This window comes from Ochotona curzoniae, unplaced genomic scaffold, assembly GCF_017591425.1.
Source record: "Ochotona curzoniae isolate NIBS_2020 unplaced genomic scaffold, NIBS_Ocur_1.0 contig_2754, whole genome shotgun sequence".
In the NCBI taxonomy this organism is placed as follows: domain Eukaryota; kingdom Metazoa; phylum Chordata; class Mammalia; order Lagomorpha; family Ochotonidae; genus Ochotona; species Ochotona curzoniae.
The window spans coordinates 6246266-6270261 of NW_024465582.1; the positions used below are offsets into that span (position 1 = coordinate 6246266).

Genomic DNA, 23996 nt, shown 5'->3' on the forward strand with positions numbered 1-23996 from the left:
ATATTTAGTCATTAAGATTTTTACATGTGACAGAGTGCACAAAGGTGTAAACCACTGAAATGCGTATATTTTCTTCTACAAAATAAGGATAAATATGATTATTGTTAACCACTTACCTTTCCTATTTTAATCCTATGATAATATGAATTTCCAAAGGTAAGCTAGTAAAATTTTTACGAATTTATCTGTTAACAATTGGTACCCTTAAGAAGTTTCCATAATTACATTCTTGTTGGAGGAAATGAAGCCACAGATGGTTTGCTTGTTGAGAACTCTGGCAGGGAGGTTCCTTGGGAGCAAGGAGATAGGGTATGATGGTGTGACACCGGAGACTTCCCCGGGTCTCCAGAAGCTTGTCCCGTATGTGTCATATACAGGTTGGTGGAAGGATGCGACTCTTTTAAATGGTGTATGTGCTACGCAGCATGGAGCTGTGAGGATGTTGGACTCAGTTCCCATTTTTATGCTGTGTGTGGGCAAGCACGACAATTAGCTGTCATCCTAGAGTCTGGAAAGTTAAAGCAGATGTAGTTTCCATCTTTGCCTGAAGCCTTCCGTGGAAGGGGACCCTGTGATGTTGTCATTATGGGAGCAGTAAAGACTGCGCTGCTGTGTGACTCTGTCTTTTCCTTTAATATTCCCCGTGGCCCTGGATCTTGGTGCCCAGATTAAACCCACAACACACAGGGTTAGGATCCTTAAGGCTTAAGCAGCAAGAATGTGTGACACATACAGTGTTCAGAATCAAAGCCACTTTAAGAATAAAGAGATCTGCTTATCTGAGAGTTTTAACAAAACTTGTGCCTTCAGTGTTCATTGTCAGTCGCTTCATTTTTTTTAAAAAAGGCTTTTAAGTATAACTTCCTCCCCATCTAAGATGTCTGCAAACCTTCTCTTACACTTGTTTCTGACTACAGGTGGTGTTGAACATGTACCACTCACTGAAGTCTGTTGCAGGTGCTTGGCACAGAGCCATGCGTAACATGGGCAGGGCACTCACCTTCACAGTGGGGAATGCCAACAACCAACAGCTTGTTGCCTGTCAGTGATGTCATTGCAAAGTGCCAAGTGGTGATCATGCGCCACTAACCAGTAATTGGGGTCCTCCCTTTAACCCCAACTTGTCTTACCTCCCACTGCACCAAATAAGTTTTAGGAGCAAAGGAGTTTTAGTTAACACATTAACAGTCTTTTAAGAAAAGAGATCTTTATTATTTCAGTTGTATTAAACCCTTGTCAATTATTTGGAAAAGAAATGCATTTTTAGAACCATTTTTAAAAAGTTGTGATTAAAACTAGTAGCTAACAGGTGGTCAGGCAGGTGGAGTCACTCGCTGTGATGCCCATATCCCATGTGGGTGCCAGTTCAAGTCCTGTCACTTCACTAATGAACTAGCTCCCTACTCATTGATCTCGGAAAACAGCCAAAGGGGCCCGAGTCCTTGGGCTCCTGCCATCCCTATGGGAGACCTGGATGAAGTTCCAGGCTCCTGGTTCCAGCCTGGCCTACCCCAGCCTTTGCAGACATTTGGGAAGAGAACCAGCAAACGGATGAACTTTGTCTCTATAAAACTCTGCCATTTTAAATTAAAGAAAGAAATGTGCAACTGTATGATAAACTTTTTCTTTTACATGCAGGAGATCCAACAGCGGCATGGATTAGCCAATTCCATCTCTTCCTACCTTATTAAACCCGTTCAGCGAATAACAAAGTATCAGCTCCTGTTAAAAGTATGTATGAAGTGTCTTTGGTCTGCAGGATTTTATGAATTCTGCATCGCTGTCTTTGCATTTCCCTCTAGATTTATATGCATTACCCTGAATTTCAGAAACACCTGAAAGACTCCCTTTCTATTTGATTCATTCATTGCCTTTTCTTTCTCTGCTTTTTTGGAAGTAGCAGTTACATCAGTTCATACCTCTTGCTTTCTCACCTGAACTACCCTGGGAGACCCAAGTCCACCAAAGAGACATTGTTGGTCCTTGTCACCTTTGAGTGCTTTGGCACTCCCCCCGTCGTGGCTTGCTGACTGTGGGCTAGGTGCTGTGTCATCTGCTTTCCGTGGATTTTGGTTGGAGTTGGATGCACTAACCTGAGCCTCAGTATACAAGCCCTGCTTGCTGCTGCCCAGAAGGGCGATAGGCTGGCTCAGGCTTTCCAGGAAGGGAGGGGTCCCACCAGTGAGGATGGGCCTGGCACAGTGCCCCTCGCCCCACTGCTCAGATGCACAGGTCACACTGTCTGATTTGGGGTCTAGGTGCTCGTCAGATCACTGAGCCACGCAGTGTTCAGGAAGAAGCCAGCGCTGTCTGCAGAGGCACAGCCCCCTGCTCAACACCAGCCATGGAAGACTGCTGCTGCTGTTCCTGACTGAAAACAGTCACTGCTTGTTTAAAAAATAGATATTTAGTTAAAAAAAAAAAACTCAGAAGCACCAGCAGGTGTCCTGCCATTACTTTGGTGATAGAATAATCCCATTAATAATGGATTTGATCATTTATGTATGGATTTTTTATAATTTATTTATAAAATAATTTATAATGGATTAAATCATTATTTAGTAATGGAATAATCCTCCAAATAGCTCTAAAATGTGAGTGTGCACTTAGCTCTCCCCACAGAGGTGTAGTCCAGCTGCTGGAACTCCTGCATGCCTGCCTCCCAGGAGGGAGCACGCCCACGTTGAACACTGGGGCAATAGGACTGTTCCTGCCCCAGTGCCCATCACTGTGGCTGCTCCAGCTTAGGTAGGGCACTGCATTGCCGGCACCAGAGTTTAAACTGGCTTCCGGGATCGTGTGGTGAGCCTGGAGTTCCAGCCTGGCGTGGCTGGTGACTGCCACTGTCCTAATCGCCTGTTTTCAGGAACTGTTTCTAAGGCAGAGTAGTTGACAGGTCTACTTACTTCATCTTGAACTGTGATTACACCTGACTTACTGAGTGCCGTCCACGCTCTCCGTTCCCTCTGAGGGAGGTGCCTGGCTGACCAGAGTCTGGTTTCATCCTGAAAACCATGGGTTCTGTGGGCACTTCGTGTCTGCACAGATGGTGTTGGCCGAGCGTCTCAGTCTCGCCCTGGCTCATGGAGTCTTCTTCTCAGGAGCTGCTCACGTGCTGTGAGGAAGGGAAAGGGGAGATTAAAGACGGCCTGGAGGTGATGCTCAGCGTGCCCAAGCGAGCCAACGACGCCATGCACCTCAGCATGCTGGAAGGTAACGGGACCTGGGATGTGCAGCAGTGCTGCCCGGAAAGGGTTCCCGAGTGCAGAACGCCATTGCTGCACACCTCCCCCTTTAGTTAGTGTTAAGAGTTGAGATAGGGATATCTTGTTTTTTGAAGAATGGCTTCCGTTGCTTTTCTTAAGGACCATGGAAAACACTTGTACCTCTACCTAATTCAAAGTGAAAGCCCTTAAAAAGCCTCTCCCCACACTCAACTCCAGAAGTAGTGGGTGCCTCTTGCTTAGGCACCCGGTCTCTCTGTGACATGGGTGGTGGGAGGATAGGCCAGTGGAATCCCAACTTGAGGAACTCCTCCAAAGAGCTCGTCTCTGCCTGCATCCACTAGAGCACTTGCTAGAGCCTGAAACTTACCTACCTACTCACACCTGAAGGAGAAGATTAGATAAATGTGTTTTACAAGTTACTCTGTCAGTTACAGTTTCCATGGATAATTCTTTCCAAAAAAGCTGTTTTGTTGTTGCATAAGTTCACCAAGCTTCCGTGCCCAGACTTACTTCTAAGAACTTGTCCGCCCCAATTGTTTTCACTGCCAGTGTCCTGAGCGGGGGGTGATGTTGGGCAGCATGGTAGCGCATCCCTGCTGTGGCAGGTGAGGGACAGAACCTAGAATGCAGAGGCCACCCAAAGCTGATGAGCCCTTCTCCGGTTGAAAAGGTGCAGCTGCTCTGGCAGCCCTCGGGACTCAGGCTGTGCTCTAGCCTTGATGTCAACCTAGCTGGCTCGATCCAGGGGACTGGAGGACCACATTACCATTCCATGTGGCAGGAAGTGGGGAGAAGGACCACGGGGAACCCTAGACAGGCAATAAACTACCAGTGCCACCCAATCTCCTCCTTACTTACCCAGGGGAGGGCTGCCAAAGGGGCTGGAGAAGAAAATGCTGGTTTCCAGGGACACCAGAGGAAACTTTGGAGAAGGAAGTGGAGTAGCAGTCAGGAGCCTTCCATAGAGAAGTGATAAAGCAGGCCACCTGTGCCAAGATAGGAGGTGCCATGAAGCCCAGTAAGTAACCAGATTGTGAGTGGCTCCTGAGAGCTCCGGTTCAGAGTGATGGGCAGCCAGGAGCCATTCCACGGGGCAGACCACGTCAGGACCGTGAAGGCAATGACTTGAACAGACTCTCTGGGAAGGGAGTTCTGGGCTGAGAAAGCAGAGTAAAATCCCTGGCTGAAAAGTGGCGCTGTAGGAGGATGCTGAACCCCCGTGTGTGGGAAAGGGGGTTGCTCTGGAGGAGCACTGCCAGTGGGGACGGAGAAGCAGGTCTCAAGCCCTGTGTGGACCCCAGCTGCAGGGGCGGGGCTGAGGATCCCCGGAGTGCTCCAACAAGGCAGAGCACTACGATGTAGTTGGAGGAAGAATGTCCTTCGGTGGGGCCAATCAGTGAGAGAGTCGGGGGTGGGTGGAAAACTCGTCCCTGAGGCCTGCTTAGGGGCGTTGTACAGATGAAGACTAGTGCCTCATGTGCTATTGGTATTTCATTGACTTGCTTCCTTTTTCTCATGTTGTAGGATTTGATGAAAATATTGAGTCTCAGGGAGAGCTCATCCTTCAGGAGTCCTTCCAGGTGTGGGACCCAAAAACCTTAATCCGAAAGGGCCGAGAACGGCATCTCTTCCTCTTTGAAATGTCCTTGGTATTTAGTAAAGAAGTGAAAGATTCCAGTGGGAGAAGCAAGTACCTTTACAAAAGCAAATTGTTTGTAAGTATAGATGTTCAAATTTCTAAGTCTAAAGGGAGTACAATGTTAACCCTTTAGTATGTAGAGATAAGTTACTGTTTGTGGCTTTCAGCATAACCTCCCAAACTGTCCTTAAACTTTTGAATTGTGGAAGATTTCCATCTGGTTCTATGAAATTCCCTACCATCTCTGGGCTCACTAGGGGGCACCCTAAAGTCTCCTTGACTCCTTGATCTTGGGACACCCAAAGCCTCCACCAGCGGGAGAAACCGTTCTTACAGTGAACTAAGTCATTTACTTCCTATGTAGCTTAAATGGCTTTGTAGGTAAATTTATTATGTCAGAATGTGATAAAACACTCATACATGATTGTATTTTGCCCATCAGGATTGAATACATTCCAATAGCCCTAAAGAGTGCTTCACATAGTTTAATGCAGGAGCTTGAGTTTTTATATTAAAAACAGATGCACTGTAAATTTGTTTCTTTGCAATAGTAAAATATTAAGGAAATATTTATAAGCTGAAGTAAAGTTTGTAAGAGCATAGCCCTGGTTATGTGGAAACAGCACCCTCAAGTGCTGACCTGGTGATGGTGTTTTAGTTCTTATTTAACCTCCTGGAACATTCCTGGCCATGGAAGCGTCCTTGGCACAATTTTGTTTCTCTGCCACACCAGCCTGCCCAGGCTGGCCTCTATACACCACGTGTCTGTTCCCAGAAAGTCTGAGGCCAGGCCCTTCCTTGCACTTGCTGTTCCCTTAGCAGGGCCTGTCCACCAGGGGCGCTGCTGTGCAGACATGCTGAGCAGGGCCTGTCCACCAGGGGCGCTGCTGTGCAGACATGCTGAGCAGGGCCTGGACAGGCCTGAGACTGAAATAACAGAGAAGATGCCATCGTGCCTGATGATGGAGGTCCTTCATGCAGATGGCTAGTGGGTAGATGTTTGGAATTTGGACAGCTTTAACCTTGTACATTTTATTTCTCTGTGTTAATCTAACCAAGTGCAGAGATTACCTTAATAATCTCAAATTTGCAAGTTCAAACTAATGGTGGGTGTGCCCGTTTCTCTGGCTGACCCTCTGTTTGAGATTATCTGTTGGATCGCAGCGTGCATTACATCATTAGAGATCACATTCTGACTGCTAAAGAAAAATGCAGCATTGCTGGCTGGTCATTTCACAAGCTGGCTTTAATCTAGCCTTGGAGACCAAGCTGGTCTGTTTTAGAAGCTGATCCATCCTCACGTAATTCATCTTCTATAAGTTAAGATTCCCTGGGGCCCACCTCTGGAGCTGGAGGTTGTGAATCACTTCCTTGGCTGAAGAGAATGCCCTGGGGCTGCAGGAGGAGGGGTGCAGTAGGGCTCCAGTGCATGCCTCCTGCTCTGCTCTGCCAGCTGCATGTGGCACCTGGACTCCAGTGTCACCAGGGAAATGTTCAAAGTTAATACCATTGACAAATAAATTGGAAAACTGAGCTGTGCAAATATGAGCTGCCTTCTGCGGAGCTAGGTCATTCCTGCTGGAAGATTGAAGTGGCCGCCCTGTTCTGGAAGGAGTAAGCTCCTTTTGTTGCCTTGCCAGGGATGAGGTTTAAGATGGTCAGCTCTTGATTGCACAGATTCTCAGATCTTTTGGCTTTGCTTCCTCTGAGTTTTCTGCCCACTGCCTGCCTTTGCAACCAGTCTAAGTTCAGAAGAAGTGAATGGTGAGACCCATCCCATGTAGCCTGAGAACAACTTATATGAAATGTGCCATTGTCCTCCAGGGTAAAGAATCTGTGTTTTCGTGTGACTTAGCACTGTCACAGGCCTCCAAAGCTGTTTTTTCAGTATGTTGTATATCCTGCCACAGTTTTCCTGTCATCTAATGGCATAACTATCTTTTTATCCAGACATCGGAGTTGGGTGTCACAGAACATGTTGAAGGAGACCCTTGCAAATTTGCACTGTGGGTGGGGAGGACACCAACTTCGGATAATAAAATTGTCCTTAAGGTATGTTCATTTGAAGTTGGGGGTGCACTGTGAAAAATACCTCTGTCTGTTTTATCTTCCTGCCAGTGTCCACGTCATTTTATTTGTTTGTTGGGGTTGATGACTGCTGCCAAAAGACGAGTGGAATACGTTGTCTGGTGATGAACAAGCTTGAGCTAAACTTCCGCTTGCCTCCTACAGGAACTTCTAAAGCTTCTTCCATTTGTCCAGCCTTGCAAAGGCATGAGATGCAGACCATGCTAATGCATTTCCAAAGGGAAAAACAAAAAGACACTGGGCACCCTTGTGAGGCAGCTGAGACATGCCCACAGCCTCTGCTGCTCCCTGGCACTTTGTGTGGTTAAAGGGTAGAGGTTTGATATTGTTAGAATTTGCAGTTAGAGACTGTGGTTATTTCTGGGTGCTGTAGTCTTTGGAGGAGGGCAGTATTTTTAGATGTTTGATTTGAATTCTCTTAGGAGGGTGAAAAGTACTTAGGTACTTCCCTCCTCCTGTAGTTGAGAACCAGTGGGAACCATCCTTCAGCGCTGAGACTGCCAGCAGCTGTGGGCTGGTGTGGCAAGATGGGGCTGAAGCTGTGCAGGATAGGGGATAAGCCACGGCATGGGGGACCCAGTGTTGTGGCCATGCATACCAGGTAGTCACCTGTGTGCCTCGTATCCCCTCAGAGTTTCTAGCACTCTGAGCAACTCATGGGAACTTGGCTGCTGGCTGTGGAAGCCATCATGTTTCTGAGAGCTTCGCTTGTGAACAGTGGAGTGATTTGCAGTGAATCTATGAGTACCAGCCACCATTCTTGTGTTCTTATTAATACTGATGTAAAGGCCTGGCACATACAGATGACCTTGAGAGCTACATTTTAGGTGACTGGGTTTTTCTGAGGAATAGGAGCTTAAATTTGTAGCTTACCAGCTGGACTCTACTTCTTCTCCACATCAGTGGCTGGGTTTACCTTTGTCCTTTGCTGAGCACCTTTGACCTTCTGGGCTCCATGGCAACAATGGGAGGCTTCTAGGCCAGGGCCCTCCTGGTTCTCCCATCCCAATTGCTGGATAGTAAATGGAATTATGACTCAAAAAGAAAAGAAAGAAAATCTTCCAGCTTATGTATTTATCTAAATTAGCTACAGTGACAGATGCCAAAAGGTGCTTTTGAGAAGTGGTGCCAGATGTTTAAGCCAGCAGTGGACTGCTTCCATTTAGGACATAATAAAATGCTCATGTGGCAGTTGAGGAATGGGACTTCTCAAAGACTTTTCCAGATGAACATTTACTGTTTGGGATAACATCCCTCTGACTTCCCAAGAGGCCGAAGGGAATGATGTCCTCAGGAATTTCAGAGATGGCTCTGTGGTGATGACAAGGTGGAGGCAGTGGTGATGCCGTAGGTGGTCGTACAATGAAGCAGAAGAAAATCGGGGTGCACATGGTGGTGGTGGCAGTTCAGACGGGGGTAAAGGTGTGGCACGGATGGTGCCAAGGTATAAGTGGTTACAGTGAAGATGGTGGCAGCAGTGCTGCCGGTATGGACAGGATTGTAGGTATCATGGTGGCATTGTTTAACAGCAGTGATGACAATAATCTTGTAGTTGGCGAACAAAATTTGGGGCTATTTTTTTTTTAACTTTTATTGTTTGCAAGGGAGAATTTGTCTTTCTAAATTCTTAAACAGATTGAGACTACCAGGGGTGCAAGACGGATTTTTCCCTTAGTTAAGTGGGACCTTTTGCTTGGTACTGCAGTTTAGTTACATTTCTCTTGCTGTTCTGAAAACTTAACACCTTTCTCTTTAATTTCTTTGAGAATTCCTGTCAATCAATTTATTGATCAGTTCACATGTCAGTTTCCTGAGCCACATAAATAACTTACTGCCAAATATGCGTTCTGAGGTGTTTCTCTTGGTGTACCCTCCCAAGAGTTTGTATCAGGTGTTTAGTTCCAGTGATAATTCGGGAGTTTCCAGAGTTCTCTCTGCTGAGACACTTGTGCACCCACCAGTGCCTGTCACTTTTCTGTCCCCCCATCAGAACTGGGAGCAGAGTGTATGAAGCAGCCCTGATCTGACATCCATTTTCCTGTCAGCTCTAAGTAACTATGGACATGCCATGCACTCAGAACATTTTCCATGAGAAGGAATGTTATCAATTTTGGAATGTTTTCTCAGCATGAGCTCTGATTCTGTTTAAAAAAATAGCATTGTGGAGAGTGACAGAGTTGAGTTCCCCTCCCTTCGTGATCTCATCTGTAATCCCACTGACAGTCATGTTAATCACATACGGAGAACTGTGCTTGTCATGGGGAGGTGGTGAAAATTATTACAAAGGCACAGAGCATGAGAGAAAAAGGATGACGCCTTCTTTTGAGTCAAAAAAGCAGTGCTGGAAAACACTGCCTAGTGTTTGCGGGCGGCAGATGTGTGCTGAGTAGCTGCCACGTCCGAAGAGTGGTCCTGCACAGCTTAGCCAGAGGGTGAGGCAACTCCACCGTGGGTGACTGAAAGTGGGTGACGTTGGACACAGTTCTCAGTATCCACACCCCAGTTCTCATTTCAAGTGTTTTTCAGAAAGTTCATAGAAAATAGAATTAAAATATATTTATTTTAGTGGAAAATTTGTTCACATTTGTATGCCTGAGTAGTCTTCATAATGTTCATGGAAAATGCAAGTTATGAAAAAACATGTCACTTTATTTAAAAATCTGTAGCAAGCTTACCTTTAGTTATCCTTTCTGCAAACTTTCAAAGTCCTTGGTGTTAAACAAGGTGACAGAAGTACACCTTAACCTCACCTGACGCTTCTGAGGGGTATGGGAAGCTGCTTTATTAATTGTTGGCAAATTGAACATGAGATGAAGTTGCTTTTCTGCTTTTGAGAATTGGAACGTCAAGGACTGTGGGAGACCTGAGCTGGCTGGTGTGGGTGATGCGGGCGGGGCCAGGGCATTCCGTCTCCTAGTGATCTGCCAACCTCATTAAGGCTTCCAGCATCGAGAACAAGCAGGACTGGATAAAGCACATCCGGGAAGTGATCCAGGAGCGGACAGTGCACCTGAAAGGAGCCCTGAAGGAGCCCATCCACATCCCCAAGACAGCCCCCGCCACCAGGCAGAAGGGAAGGAGGTGAGTGCCCAGGGGAGGGAAGAAGGCAATGTTAACTCACCCTTGTTCAAGAGTAAGTTTCCTCAAATCAGTGTTTTAACAGCATTCGTAGTAATGCAACTGCTTTGTCAAGAACACAGCCTCCTTTGGCTCGAAGGCTGTGTGTGCCCGTGTGCCCCTCACTGGGCTCCCTGTCATGCCCCAAGCAAGATCGAGTGCACCTTTATAAAGAATGTGGATCACGTTGGCCAATGACAGAGCATGTAGATGTTGCTGTGTCTCTTTCTGAAATGCAGAAAACCAAATCACTCATATTTATCATGCTGAGAATGCAGTGGAATGATACATGTTAGGCACTTGGCATGGTGCCTAGCAAGAACCTGTGCTCTGTGCAGTGTGACTTACCACTGCAGGGGTAGCGGGCAGTCACGCAGGCCAGTGTGCGCCTCTCAACAACCCGATTATTCTTCTGGCAACTTGCTAGATGTTCTTTACCAGTCTGTCAGTGTCAGCAATTGAAAGTTTCTTTAAATCGCAGGGATGGAGAGGACCTGGACAGCCAAGGGGATGGCAGCAGCCAGCCTGACACCATCTCCATCGCCTCCCGCACCTCTCAGAACACCCTGGACAGCGACAAGGTGAGCTGGCAAGACTGACAGCGCTCACCCTGCTGGGAGCAGCCTCTCTGTGTAAATGGCAGTCCAGCAGCAGACTTTTCCAGAGTTGTTCTGTACAAGGCTCACGCTCGATCCTGTGGCCACAGGGCAGAGACTTGGCGGGAGGAGGCAAGGGGCCACCCTGCGGATTCCAGAGAAATCGCTCCACTCTTCCCCCTGCCCTCCACCTCACCCTACGTAGGTCAGTCACTTGGCTTCCTGTCACTGTCCTCCATGGCAGCCCTCCAGTGCCCTCCAGACACCTAGATGCCGCAGGACACAGAACTTGCCCTGGCCTGGGCCTGCGCCACTGCTGGCCTCCAGGGGTCAAGCTGGTATTTCAATGTGGGGGATGCCTTCTTCGGAAGTGACCGGGTTGCCATGGTTTTGTTTACATAGTATTTAAAACCCCACAGAAGAGTGAGCAGTGAACTTTGGAATCCTAGGTTTAAGCAGTGGACAAGATTTAAAGTCTGTCGTCAGAGGCATCAGGAAGCACTGACCACCATCAAGTGTCCCGTTCCCACAAAGATAAGCATTTCTGGAATGCTAAAGCAAATTCTTCTTTTAAAACCGTTGACACTAAGTGGGGGTTTTAGTGACATCACCGTTAAATCAGAATGCCCGAGTTTTCCCCTCTGCATTGGTGGTCAGCAGAGGTGGCTGCTGCTGCCCGGGCTCTCCGCTGTGCATTCCCTCATGGGAACAAATGGTATCCTGGGCTTGCTATCCAGGCACACAGGTGCTGGCAGAGACAAAGTTCAGCCTTGGGAAGGTTGTTTCACAGGGCACCAATACAGTCCTAACTTCACTCTTGACTCACTTGGCTTCTGGAAGAATCCATAGTACTTCATGTTGTAGGTTTCAGGACAATTAAGTGGTTGTAAATTATTGGTCTGCTATGATGATTTCATTTTAAAATCCCTCTAGTTTGAGTAAGTAGGTTTTTTTTTTCTTGTTACTTTTTGAGTTCACCAAGTAAATGATGCCTTGAATGTAGGAGTGCTTTGCACTTCAGAGCTGGAGAGCCAAAAGAACTTCTTATTTGTTCAGCACCCTGTGCACTTATTAGTGTCTAGCAGATATTTCTTGCCAGGAAAAAAAATAAGCAATAAGATAAATGACATGTGCAGGTCTTGGATCTAGTAGCATTTCTGTGAGGCCCCACTCTAGATCCATTCGGTTTAAAAAAGAAAAAGAGTTTGAGCTTGAGAACATTTTGTTATAATATTACTGATTAATTTATCTGGGACAAAAAAAAACAGGGTGGAGAGTTTTTACTCAGTTTATATTAGGTTGCCACTTCAGAAAAAGAACTCAGAAATGTGCCATTTAAGAAAAAACTCAGAAATGTTGGTTTCTGGAATGGCCAAGTATTATTTTATGGATGACCAATTAAGTATTTTGTTAGTGAATGTAACTCATCAGTGTGTTTACCTCAATGTTGTGTTACCTCGAAGTTGCATTCCTGAGCTCAGAAATTTCTCCAGGACCCCTTCTGCCTGTGTGGGCGTGGCCTGCTCCCCTGGGCCCCCGGCCATCTCTCACTGGGCTCTGGGTGAAGCCTGTGTGGGCGTGGCCTGCTCCCCTGGGCCCCCGGGCATCTCTCACTGGGCTCTGGGTGAAGCCTGTGCAGTGACAGCCTCGTGCTCGCAGTGCCTGCCCTGTCCTCCAGTGCTTCCCCTTCTTGAAGGAATGAGGCTCTAGACTTGCTTGTTTACAAACATGGGGTGTACATTTCTTTCTTCAGTACCCCTCACCAAGACCAAGGTCCATAATGGCCTCCGGGGGAGAGGAAGGGCAGGAAGTGTTTCCCTGCAATGATTGGCTGCCAGCATCCTTGGGACCCATTTTAGATTTAGGATAAATAGCATAGGAGACATAAGACAGAGGGACATACCCTGTAGGCCTTGCCACAAGGGAACTGCTTGCTGCATTTGTATCTCCTTTGCTTTTCAAATAGGTTCTTCGAACCCTGTCTCTTTTTACACTTCTCTGGTAGAGTGATTTGGGTTAGAAGACAACTCAAGGAATTATAGTTTGAAAGTCAGAGAACTGGATCCTCCCCTGAGTCAGTTTGCCAAATGCACTGTTTCTGTGAGCTCTGCTTAACCAGCAACCCCCAGTCTCCAGTGTGAGTAACTCCTCATGTGTCTCACAGTTTTCCCACCCTGCATACTTTAGGCGGCCCCTGTCAACTTGGGCAGATGGGTCTGGCAGGGGAAAGCACTTAGCAACGCTCTGCTGTTAGACTTAATTTATGATGTCTGTTATGAGTTAGTTGTTATCATGGAATTTGGTTCCGTTTCAGAAACTGGGTGGGGGGATGTTTTTGACTGGACTTCTTGGAGAATTCTTAAGGAAGAAGTTATCTGGCAGGGCTGTTAGCAATTCTCAGCTGAGGCACAGAAGGGCTGGGGAAGGGGCCGGCTGGGGAGGAGCTCCGGGACGCCCTTTGTCCAGGGAGCGCAATCGGCAGAGTGCCCTCGGACCCTGCCCTGCGCCTCTGCAGGCGCAGCCCCTGCTGGGAAGACATCAGTGTTAAAATATGCCATCTCTTGGTTCCAGAAGTGAGTAAGCATCATTTATTGCTGGTCATTGTGGCTGACAAAAAGTTCTTAGGAAAAAAACAGTTGGAGTTGTATACAAGTCAGATGGTTTCCAGACTCTCGGCTCATTTGTGCAGGACTGTGTCCCTGAGGCAGAGAGGGGAGGTGCGGCCAGCCCTGGGCGCCGTGAGGGATCAGGCGTGATAACCCTGCAGGGCCAGAAATGGGGCATGGGGCATTCATCATTTCTCATCATTTCCTCTATTCTAGACCTCGTTTTCCATTAGAGCAGAATTTGGAGGCAAATACTTTCAAAGTATTAAACACTTTTTTAGATCATCGTCACTGTTCGACCTTGTTGGTCTGTGGTTTATGTAACTGAAGTTTGTATTCTGAGAATAGACAGCAGAGGAAGCAGGCACAATAGGCAAGGTCCAACCAGGCACCCCACAGAAGGACCCTTCCTGACTGCGGGCTCAGCGATGGGCTGGCCTGGGGCTCCTGGTAGCCGCTCTGGTTTCTAATGAGACTGACTGCCTGCTTGAGCTACCCCAGGCTCGTAATATGAATATATGAAGCCTCATATTTTAGAAAGTAAGTGATTGAAGGTAGCCTGAATACCGTGATAGCACTGTGCTTGGGACGTGTGGTTCCACGTAGTTTAGTCCATCTGCGCTTTTTTCAGGAGACATTCTATACACAGGAACTTGGTGGCACATGGGGAAATTGCAGAGCCCAGGTGGTGTGTAAAGCAGCTAGTGCCAATCTGTTGAAATGCCTGGTTGGCAGCATGGTCTCTCAAGAAAGGACATGTTTCATTAGAATGTTCGCATTCAGCGCATGGAGAGGTTGCGTTCCTCAGTGGTTGTATTCCTGACCCAGAAAGACAAAATTTTCCTGAGTGAGTATAAGCCCTGGGCACCCACTCTCTTATCCAGCTGGAGTTGAGTTTGTTTAGTGCGTGGTGTTTGTGTCCTCAGAGCATCCTGTACTCGCTCACACAGATCCTTACTCTGTCCCTGGTAAGCAGCAGTACTAGCAGGTGTATCTGAGTTAGCCACACACTGTCCCCTGTAGCACAGCAGCTGGGCATCTTGGGCAAGTTACCGAACCTCTCTGTGCCTAAGTGGCATCGTCTGTAAATGGCAACAACAATATTGCTGCCTTCATGATCATGAGGTGTTTGGGGAAAGCAGAAAGTGCCTGGCATGCACGGAGCCTGAACTACAGCATGGCTCTTTCTGTGGCGTCCTGGTCCTCCTGTTCTGCTGACTGTTGCTGCTGAGCTCATTGGCTCGCTGTCCTGGCTCAGCCTGGTGCTACCAGGTGTAGAATGTAACTGCCTTGCCAGAGCCAGGCATTCTAAGAGCAGGTACCTGGTCTCCCCAGCAGGTGCCCGGCAAAGGATCAAGCTCTGGTACAAGCTGCTTCTGACTGTTCCCCTTCCATCCTCCCGGGGAGCCACTTGCTGGCCACACACACCATGATGCTGTGCAGTGTACCAGGGAGGTGCATTCACTCACAGGTGAATTCTGCCCTGTGCTGTCCGCAGCAGGTGTCTAGGGCTCGGCACAGGGAAGAACCCATGTTCCCAGCAGCTTCTGAAATGGATTACTCTAGGTGTTTCTGTCTTTATTCTTCTGATCATTTTCTGTTTTGTGTTTTTCAGTGACTATAGCCTTTGTCGTATTTTCCTTGATGAGTTCTTAAAGTACCACTGTAAAACTACAAGTTGCATATTGCCCTTGATAACTCGACCCACAGAAGAACAGAATCTCATACCCTAAAGTGGAAAGCCTCACTTTTAAGAAAAGGCAAATTTTTACAAAGTAAATGAAGTTTGATTAGAAATGTAACAAAAACTTAATAAAATTGGTGGAGCCTTGAAAGTGCTCTACGGGATATGGTCAGGTTCATTGTTGAGGACGATGCCTTGAACCACATGATTCATCTCCGGCTTTCCCTTGTACTGAGTGGCCCGTCACCTGGTCACCATTAGCTGCCAAGGGCAGTTCTTCAGACTATGTCTCTTTGCTTAACACCCCCCACAGCCCCCCAAAAAACTGTGTCAAAGTTTCCTTAATAATGGTCACTTGGGAGTGTGCAAACAGGTTATCTTTGAGTTTAAATTGTCCTAAGCAGCCCTTGTTTTAGAGCATTGAAGCACACTGGAAGTGAGGCAGCTTCGTTTCAACTTTTTCCTTATTTTACTTTCAACTCAGCGAACAAACCTCACAGTTTGCTATCTACAATGCCTGCAGAGCATGTTGCATTGTCTCTTGTTTCCAAAGTGTGGGAGAAGCAGTGTGGGGCCAGCTCAGCTGAGTGAGTGGGCTAGCATCACTGATTGGCCCAACCCCCAACACTGAAAGTTTACCTTTGTGGTTGCATTTTTTTAAAGATTTTTTTTTTTATTCCAAAAGCAGGTTTACAGAGAGAAAGAGAGAGAGATCTTCCGTTCACCTGTTCATTCCCCAAATGGCCACAATGGCCCAAGCTTAGCAGATATGAAGCCAGGCACCAGGAACTTCTTGCAGGTCTCACATGGGCACAGGGTCTCAAGGCCTTGGGCCGTCCTCAGCTGCTTTCCCAGGCCACAAGCAGAGAGCTGGATGGGAAGTGAAGCAGCCAGAACATGAGTCAGCACACACATAGGATCCAGAAACTTGAAGGGAGAAGGTTAGCCAACCCCGCCATTGTACCAGGGCCCTAGTTGCATCTTAAATTCAGGTTTTTTTTCATCTCCTACCCGGTTCCAGTCCGTGTGCAGCGCACTCCGGGAGCCTTCCAGGCCTACAGCTCTGGCAGCGGACATGTGATCTGTTAGGAGAGAGGATGTCTGTGAGCACTGCACGGGTTCCTCTCTGGGTGAGATGACGCTGCTTTGGAAGGATTGTTCTTTCTTTTTGTTTTGTTTTTACTGTGACAGTAAGCACGTAACAACCTTGAGCATCGTGACCATGGTGAAGCTCTTGCAGATCGCCTTTTGTGCCCACAGTGTGTCAGCCAGGCCGTTGCTCACACCGTTGTAACCGTAAGCTGCGGAGTTGAGCGAGTGCCTCTCCACTGAGCTCGGCCCTGTGAGTGCAGCCTCATGCAGCCTCGGCATCGGGGTGAGCGTGGGAGGCCTGTGGGGCCTGTTCCTCAGAGAACTGCTAATCAGCCCGGCCCCCAGGATGCTGCCAGCAGAGGAGCCTGGGCGGTGAGAACATGCTTGCCTGCGGTTGTGTTTTGTAACCATTGCCAGTGCCGGAGCTGTATTCTCTAATCCTCCTTAACTAAGGCTTGATTTTCGGGGAGGGGGAGGGCTGCTCTGTGTGGAACCTTAGTGGAGCAGCAAGACCTTTTTGTGAGGTTCCTGAATGACCGGACTGCAGTGGGCTAAAGGATCTGACTGTTCAGAGTCAATGCACTTTGTTCTTAGGGAGAAATGGCTTTTCTTTAGACCACGTTTGCCGTTTCCTTTTGTGTTTCTCTCAAAAAAAAAATTGGCCAGATACCCACCCGCAGCTGATGTTTAGCACACTAGTTTCCAGTCCTTGAAGTAGAACCATCTGCAGCGAGGCCCCTATGTGTTTCGTGCAGCCGTTCTCTCCCCCAGTGGGACTGGCCCAGGACTCCTCTGCACTTACCCCTCAAACCAGGTGCTTGCTGTGCCCTGTCGAGGACTGAATGGTCTTGAAATACACAACAGTATCATAGCAGTATAGGCAGGGACATGGCTCCAGTTCCCGAGAGTTTGCCTGGCAATGAGTGTTTAATGATGGCAGCCATGTGGCTGGGACCCATCATCGAAGATCTGAGTGTAGAATCCTCTAGATGTAACACTGTCCTGGAGATACAAAAGTTTCAAATTCTGGAGCATTTTGAGTTTTTTGGTTTAGAGATGCTCATCCTATAATATTTGTGTTACTTCTTCAAAAAAGCTAATACAAGGCCTTTATGCCCAAAAAGTTTTGGTTTGTTGTTGTTGTTGTTGGGTTTTTTTATATCAGTAGATCTGACTTTTAAGAGCTCTTTTGTGGTGAGAAGTTTCAGATGTTCAAATGCAAACAGAGAGAATCTACAGAATGATTTTTTTCTGTGGTCTAGAAAACATCCATTTAGTCCTTCCTTTAATGCTAGGTTTCTCGTCTTACAGGTAAAGCTAGTTGATTGTCTGGGAGATTTGAAGGTTAATTTTAATGGTAATTTTAACACTGTTTGAATTATTATTCTGATTCTAGGTTTTTATAAATTCTCAAAAGCCTTAAGACTGTAATTTAAATTCAGTAAGTGGTCCTCTATCAGGACAGGGTGGATTTTCTTATGTTCTGTAGAGTACACAGATGTTTCCAATACTTTTTGGTTACTCTTTAAGGAGCTAGAAAAATGAGGGCCAGAAGTGCATTCTAACTTTCTAGACAGCCTCATGCTGCCCTTCCCCCATGGCAGAGCTGAGAAGTGAGTGAAGGTGAGGCGGGCAAAAGCTGTGCTCCTGGGGGACTGCCAGGAAAACCAGGTTGTGGCTGGGGGCTCCTTGCACACAGCACACACCATGTGAAGAGCATGTTGGCTGGGCCCCAGAGATCTGGGAAGGGAAGGTGTTTGGGGGCCATGGCAAGCTGCCCTTGTGGCCACTCTTTGGCTGGAGCTGTTTCCCTTAAGCAGGGAGCATCCCCCCTCTGTGGTCAACCCCTCAGGTTGCAGAGAACTGGGGCAGGACTAGACCCCAGACATACCAGTACAGGATACAGGATCTCCTACAATGGCTTAACATACTGTGCCACAACCCCCACCCTTCTGCCTTTGACCTTTTAACATTAGCATCTTTGATTGTTCACAGAGACCTATGTAAAATTTAACATGATTCCCTACAAAGAATTTTACCAAGTTTTCTTTGTGGCCTTGCAAAGATGCTTCATTTTATGGACATTAGTACTTCATCGTGAAAGAGTTTTATTTCCTTTTCTGTGGTCGTGATTTCTTTCATGGTCTGCACTTGAGAGGACAGGGTACTGACAGCATGGGTGGCCGTCTGGGACAAGGGTGTTCCCAGCACAAGCCCCTTCCTTCCCTGTCTCAGGGACATGCTCCTCCACACACCACAAGGGCTGTATTCCAGCACTGCTGCGGCCCAGCTGCACAAGCTGCCCATGTGGCTGCCCGGGCTCATTCCTTCACTGACTGTGGACCGACAGGCCTCTTACAGGTGTAACCCAGACACAGTCAGCCCCTCATGAAGCAAAGAGCCCTGGTTTCACTTTTCCAAATACAAGCCCTTCATTGCTACAGAAAACCTCTTTTGTCTTTTAACTTCAACAAACGTTTGCATTTTTGCTGGATATCAATACTGTGCAAGGCAGTCTTCAAGAGAGGGAAGGCTGAGCTGAAGGCCGAGCTGGGAGCTTCCTGCTGGAGGTAGTGGAGCATTGGTAGCTCCCAGCTGGCATTGCCCTGCCCTCAGTGTCTAAGCATGGACAATTCCCAGGGAGCGATGCAGACCTGTTGCCCAGCATTGAGGGCATGCAGACGCACAGCACACACAGCATGCAGAGATACACCTGAGGTGTGGTGCATTCCACAGCTGAACACTGGTTGTTGAAAATGGCATGGTACTTTGCAGAGGGGTTTGATGCAGAACATAGGGCAGGGGTGTGTGATCCCCAGGAGCAGGCACACCATGGCCAGGTGCATTCAGGACCGTCTCAGGTGTGGGAGACGGGCACGTGCAGCTGTCAGCATGTGAGCCCAGAAGGCAGGGGACACACATCTGTGGGGACATGCGTCCTATGCGAAGGAGGTTGTATCTGAGGGTTTGGGGAGGAGGGTGGTGTGTCTGGAATAGAGGATCCACATCATAAATGGTGACCCGAGGAGAGTAGAGTTGGGATGGCTTGGAAGGAGAGTGCGGGCCCTCCAAAAGCCACTGTAGAGATTCAAGTAAGTGCTTGGTGTGAGTGGACAGAGAAGCAACATCAGAAGGCTGCCCGGAAGTCTGAATGGACAGCCCCTGGAGGGGAAGAGCGAGGCTTGTTTAGCAGCAGTGTCTCAGTTCTCTATTCAGAAGGCAAGACCAGAAGAGAATAGGTAGTAGTGGGAACTTGCAACGTGGGAAGTACAGAAGGAATGTGCCATGGAACCTGAGTGACTCATGGGAGGGCAGCAGGGAGCGAGCCGGAGAGCAGACAGGAGTGAGCCTCGGAGGATCCTTGGCCGTTGAGAGGAACTCACCAAAGACACTGCTAGGAGGCGGTGCCCCAGTCCAGGCTGTTTCAGCTGCCTGCTTTCCTGTTCCTGGTGAGGCTCAGACTGCACGCGCACCCGGGAGGGAAGCTGGGAGTGAAGTGTGAGCTCATTTATCACTGAACTTTGTGCTCATCGCCCAAATAGCCTTGGTACAGTGTTTCTTCTTGTTAAGCTGTAGCCCATTGTGAGGAAAGAGATGGAACATTCCAGGTGTAGAAGGATATGAAGGGTTACATGAGTTGTAACTGGTTCCCAAGCTGAAACTCTTAGAAAATTGCAATCATAGGTGAAAACTTGGGCTAGGATGTGCAGACAGGTGCAGGGCTGTCCCCAACACAATGTCCACTTGAATAGACATGCAGCTCCTGGCGGAGCACAGAGCTCCCCCTGGGACAGCCCAGCGATTCCTGCTCACCGCCCTGCTCCTCTTCTGTCCCTCCCAGCTCTCCGGTGGCTGTGAGCTGACGGTGGTGATCCACGACTTCACTGCTTGTAATAGCAATGAGCTGACCATCCGGCGCGGCCAGACAGTCGAGGTCCTGGAGCGGCCACATGACAAGCCTGACTGGTGCCTGGTGCGAACCACTGACCGGTCCCCTGCAGCAGAAGGCCTGGTCCCCTGCGGCTCCCTGTGCATCGCCCACTCCAGAAGCAGCATGGAGATGGAGGGCATCTTCAACCACAAAGGTAGGTCAGCAGGGGCTGGGCAGCAAAGGCCTGCCACCGGAGCCCTCCACGTCCACTCCGCTTCCTGGCTGCCTTTTGCTACATGAGGCCTCGCCTGTCAATGCTGCCTTCAGTACATTACCACTCTGGGCGTTTCTGACCCGTTGGGGCTCAAATGGAAATGAGGGCTTCATCTGTGACTTGTTTCTCAAGGCACCGTAATGAGATCTGACATTATTTTAAAAGAGAAGGAAGGGGAGGAGGCCGTTTGTATGGCCAGGGTCATTTGTAAATTTAGAAGAAAGTCCCTTTCTCTTCCAAGTGCTGCTTGAAAAGAGTAGAGGAAGTGGGGCTGTGTTCAGCCTCTTTTTAGCCAGATTTTCACGTTGTAGGTTTTTTCTCTTGTTGATGCTATGCTCTAGGAAGGTTACCACTCAGGCACCGAACCAACCCACTCCAGCCTTCTGTCCCCGGAAACTCAAGTGTTTTGGCACACCTCAGACTCTTCCAGCTGCCTGCAGAGAGAGGGATTTAAGCTAGAACCTAGGGAGGGCTGGGGCTGAGTCAGGCAGTTGAAAGAAAGGTTTTCAAAGTAAGAGAGGACGTTTGAGCCAAGTGACCTTGGCATTCCTGGGCAGCTTCCTTAGGGAGCGGTAGCTGGGCACAACTGCTTCTGCCTGTGTGGCAGGTGGATCTTCCTGGGCTGTACCACCACATCTCAGTCACGATGAAGCAGACGCTGGAGTGTGAAACTGGAGTTGGGAGGTCACTTGCAATTTATCAGAATTGTGTTTTGCAGAAGTGGCATTAGCAAGAAGGTATTAGGTGGAAAAGCTGGCATTTACGAAGGATGCTTTAGGCAGGGAGCCTTGCAGGAGGTGTTCTCCCCTTAGAAGGCCTGAGAGCAGATGCCAGCTGTGTGTCTGGGGGTTGTGCAGCATGAGCCCAACAAAGTGCAGAAATGGGTAAACCCTGACTGTCCTGCCATTCTGAATTCCTGTTCCTTCAGGCTCTCTGGCTACAGTCTAAGCCCACACCCCCACCCTCGGTCAGGCCAAGCTCAGCTGCTTAGCAGCTGCTCTCTGTGCTGGTGTGCTGATAAATCCGAAAGCACTCACTCGCGGATCGTGTCCTTTCCTTCACTAGTTGTTCAGAACGGACATGTTTCCCTCTGGGTCATAGCTCAGTAGCTGCATCTTACATTGAGAACAAGGGGACAGAATCATGGGGGGTGAAGCTCTCACTCGCTGCTGATTTGAACCAGTAAAGCTGGGGGTTGTAGCTCTGCTAAAATAGGTACCCAGGTCCAACCCCCCAAGAGCAAGTGGTAACTCCCAAAAGTCATCCGTCAGGCTGTCTGCAGTCCTCAAAGAGAAGACGGGGGCCTTCCCCTGTGTACTTGCTTCTCCCCAACACTGTCCCATCTCACCAGATAAAGAAAAAATGAAAAATCTTAAAGGCCAGGTGATTATCCAGGGGACCTTATGGAGGTGAGGTGAGAACAGGGGAACCTTGATCTAGTAACTGAGTATTTTAACACAAATACTGACCCCAGGAAAGCCTGAGGAAGACCATGCAGTGGGAGGTGCTGCAGGGAGCCTGGAACAGAAACAGGAGCATAGTCAGCTCTTAGCAGGGCAAAAGGGCTGTGGTTACAGTACTGAACTTTGAGGTGAGGTGCAGGGACCCCAGTGGGATTAATGAGAGACACCGAGAAGCCTGGAGAGCGAGCAGCAAGAGCCAGCACCCCGATGGGGAGACAGGCCCTGGAGCGGGGAGCCCAGGTGGGGTGCTCTCTAGGGCGACATGAGCTCACTCGTAGTCCTCCTGCCGAGTTGTACCGAGCCTGCTTTGCCGCCTTAACCTAGAAGGCAGGTGATCTGTATAGGTTTGCTCACCGTGTTCCCCAGTTGAAGGGCGGAGGACTGTTGGTGCTATCCGCGTGCACATATACTATCCCTGGGATCAGCTGTGGCTCCCTAAGAGGAATGGCCGAGTGGCTGAGCCAGCCCAGACCCCATGACTGCAGTGCAGAAGCATTCACGTCACCTCTGGTGACTGAAAGCAGAGCACTGGGCCAGCCGCCCTGCAGGGCTGTTTGATCCTCACCCTTCCTGAGGCCTCTCTGCTGTCAGGTCCATGAGGTCCTTACTCCAGACGTGGAAATGGGTCAGGTCTCTCTCCTTTGCCCTCACGTCCCCTGCATTCCTTTGTCATCCAGGTGTGGTTCGAAAGCGATGGAAGGGAGGGCTCAGGGCTGGCTGTGTCCCTCAGATGAACCCTAGCCCAGTCTCACCCTTGCTCCCCACTAACCTCCTGCATGGAAGGTGCGCCAAGGCTGTGTCCATCGTCCAAGTACAAGCTGTTACCATGGCTGTTTCCCCCTCAGGCACCCCATGAGCTCAGGGACATCCTGCCAGAGAGAAGACCTCCCGTCTACTCCTGGATTTTAGGCCTGTGTTCGACACCTCCCTGGCGGGCAGGCCATCATGGAGGTGTCCGGTATCAGGGAACTCTCAGGACTGGGGCTTGGAGTGCACAGTGACGTGTCAGCCCAGACAGGCCCCCTGCACCAGGCCCAGGTCCCGTGCTCCAGTAGGGGATGGCTTGAGCTGCAGAACTGCCTTCTCGTGCTTCTCCATCTGGGAGCAGCTTCTCAGTGAAAGACACACACAGCTGTCCACTCAGGCATGAGCAGCCCTTCCCTGCTCGGACACTTCTCATCCCCTACCCAGGTCTGCAGGAGTTGAGCAGGTCTGGCCTCAGCAGGAGGCTCTGTGAGCAGCTCCCTGGAGGGACTTCTCACTGCCCGTGTGGTCTTTGCCTCTCTGCCCCAGGGGGAACTGGTCTCCTCCCCAGGACACAGCCTGCTATGACTTTCACACGACCTGGCGAGTTTTTAAACAATGTTGGCTGTTAAAAAGGCTTTGGTGCTGTGCAAAAAGTTGGGTTGACTACATTGCCAGTCTGATGGAGTTAGACATTTGCTTCACTCCAGATTGCCACTGTTATCAGAAAACAGACCCAGGCGCACTAACCTTAGACATTTTAAGCCCATACCTGCCCACATATTCTTAAAATATCTATGCATAATGAAAGGCCTCTGTATAGTTTTGGAAAATTAGCTTGGAAAGAACCACGCTATTCAGTTTGAACAGTCAGTGATGTAAATCCCTGTGGGAAGAAAAACTTGGGAACATGGAGTAACCTCCAGAACAGGAACAAAGGCGCTGTTCCCGTGCTGTGCACTGAGCGATCGCTCCCAGGCCTGTGATTGCACAGCACTTCCTGCGGAGCGTGTAATTACGGAGCCACACAAGTGGGCCATTATCTCTGCGGAAGGCTTCAGGTCGGAGGCATTTTCACATTCCAGCTTTGTGTGAGAGTGTCTATTAAAACAGGAACAAAGCGGGAGCAGGTATTGATACCATCCGTATTAGATCATCACAAAATTACATATGCCACACAGTCATAAACAACAAACGCGAGAACTGTCTTCCCACACTTGCTGGAAGTAGCCGTGACACCATGATAGGAAAAACATCAGCTCAGTTCGCAGAGGTTCTTGGGGATGGGTCCGCAGTGGCAACGCTAAGCCCAGCTGCACCAGCCCTGCCTCTCACGCTCTATGGGCTCGGTTTGTTCATCTGACGTCACATAGACATTGGATCGTGAAGTTAGACAGACCAGGGATTCCCTTTTAAATGTATTCATTCTAAATAACCTTTGCAGGAGCTATAAAAAATTAATTGTTGTTTAAAAGCATTCATCAAAATTAAATCGTGAGTCTCTGGTGGCTCATCTGTGAGGTGAAGTTTCAATGGACATTTTCCCACAGAACTTTGGTGCAAATGGTGCATACTACAAAATATTTATGTCTGTA

General features: G+C 48.7%; 1 protein-coding gene across 2 annotated transcripts in view; it reads left to right on the forward strand.

The window, feature by feature from the left end:
- TRIO (trio Rho guanine nucleotide exchange factor) overlaps positions 1-23996 on the forward strand; it is a 275586-nt gene that overhangs the window by 191171 nt on the left and 60419 nt on the right. For both annotated transcript variants that reach the window (XM_040977419.1, XM_040977420.1), the window contains 7 exons: positions 1639-1731; positions 3102-3213; positions 4752-4942; positions 6817-6918; positions 9893-10035; positions 10553-10652; positions 19891-20134. In XM_040977419.1, coding sequence (XP_040833353.1) covers positions 1639-1731; positions 3102-3213; positions 4752-4942; positions 6817-6918; positions 9893-10035; positions 10553-10652; positions 19891-20134 — 985 coding nt within the window. The remainder of the gene's footprint in view (positions 1-1638; positions 1732-3101; positions 3214-4751; positions 4943-6816; positions 6919-9892; positions 10036-10552; positions 10653-19890; positions 20135-23996) is intronic.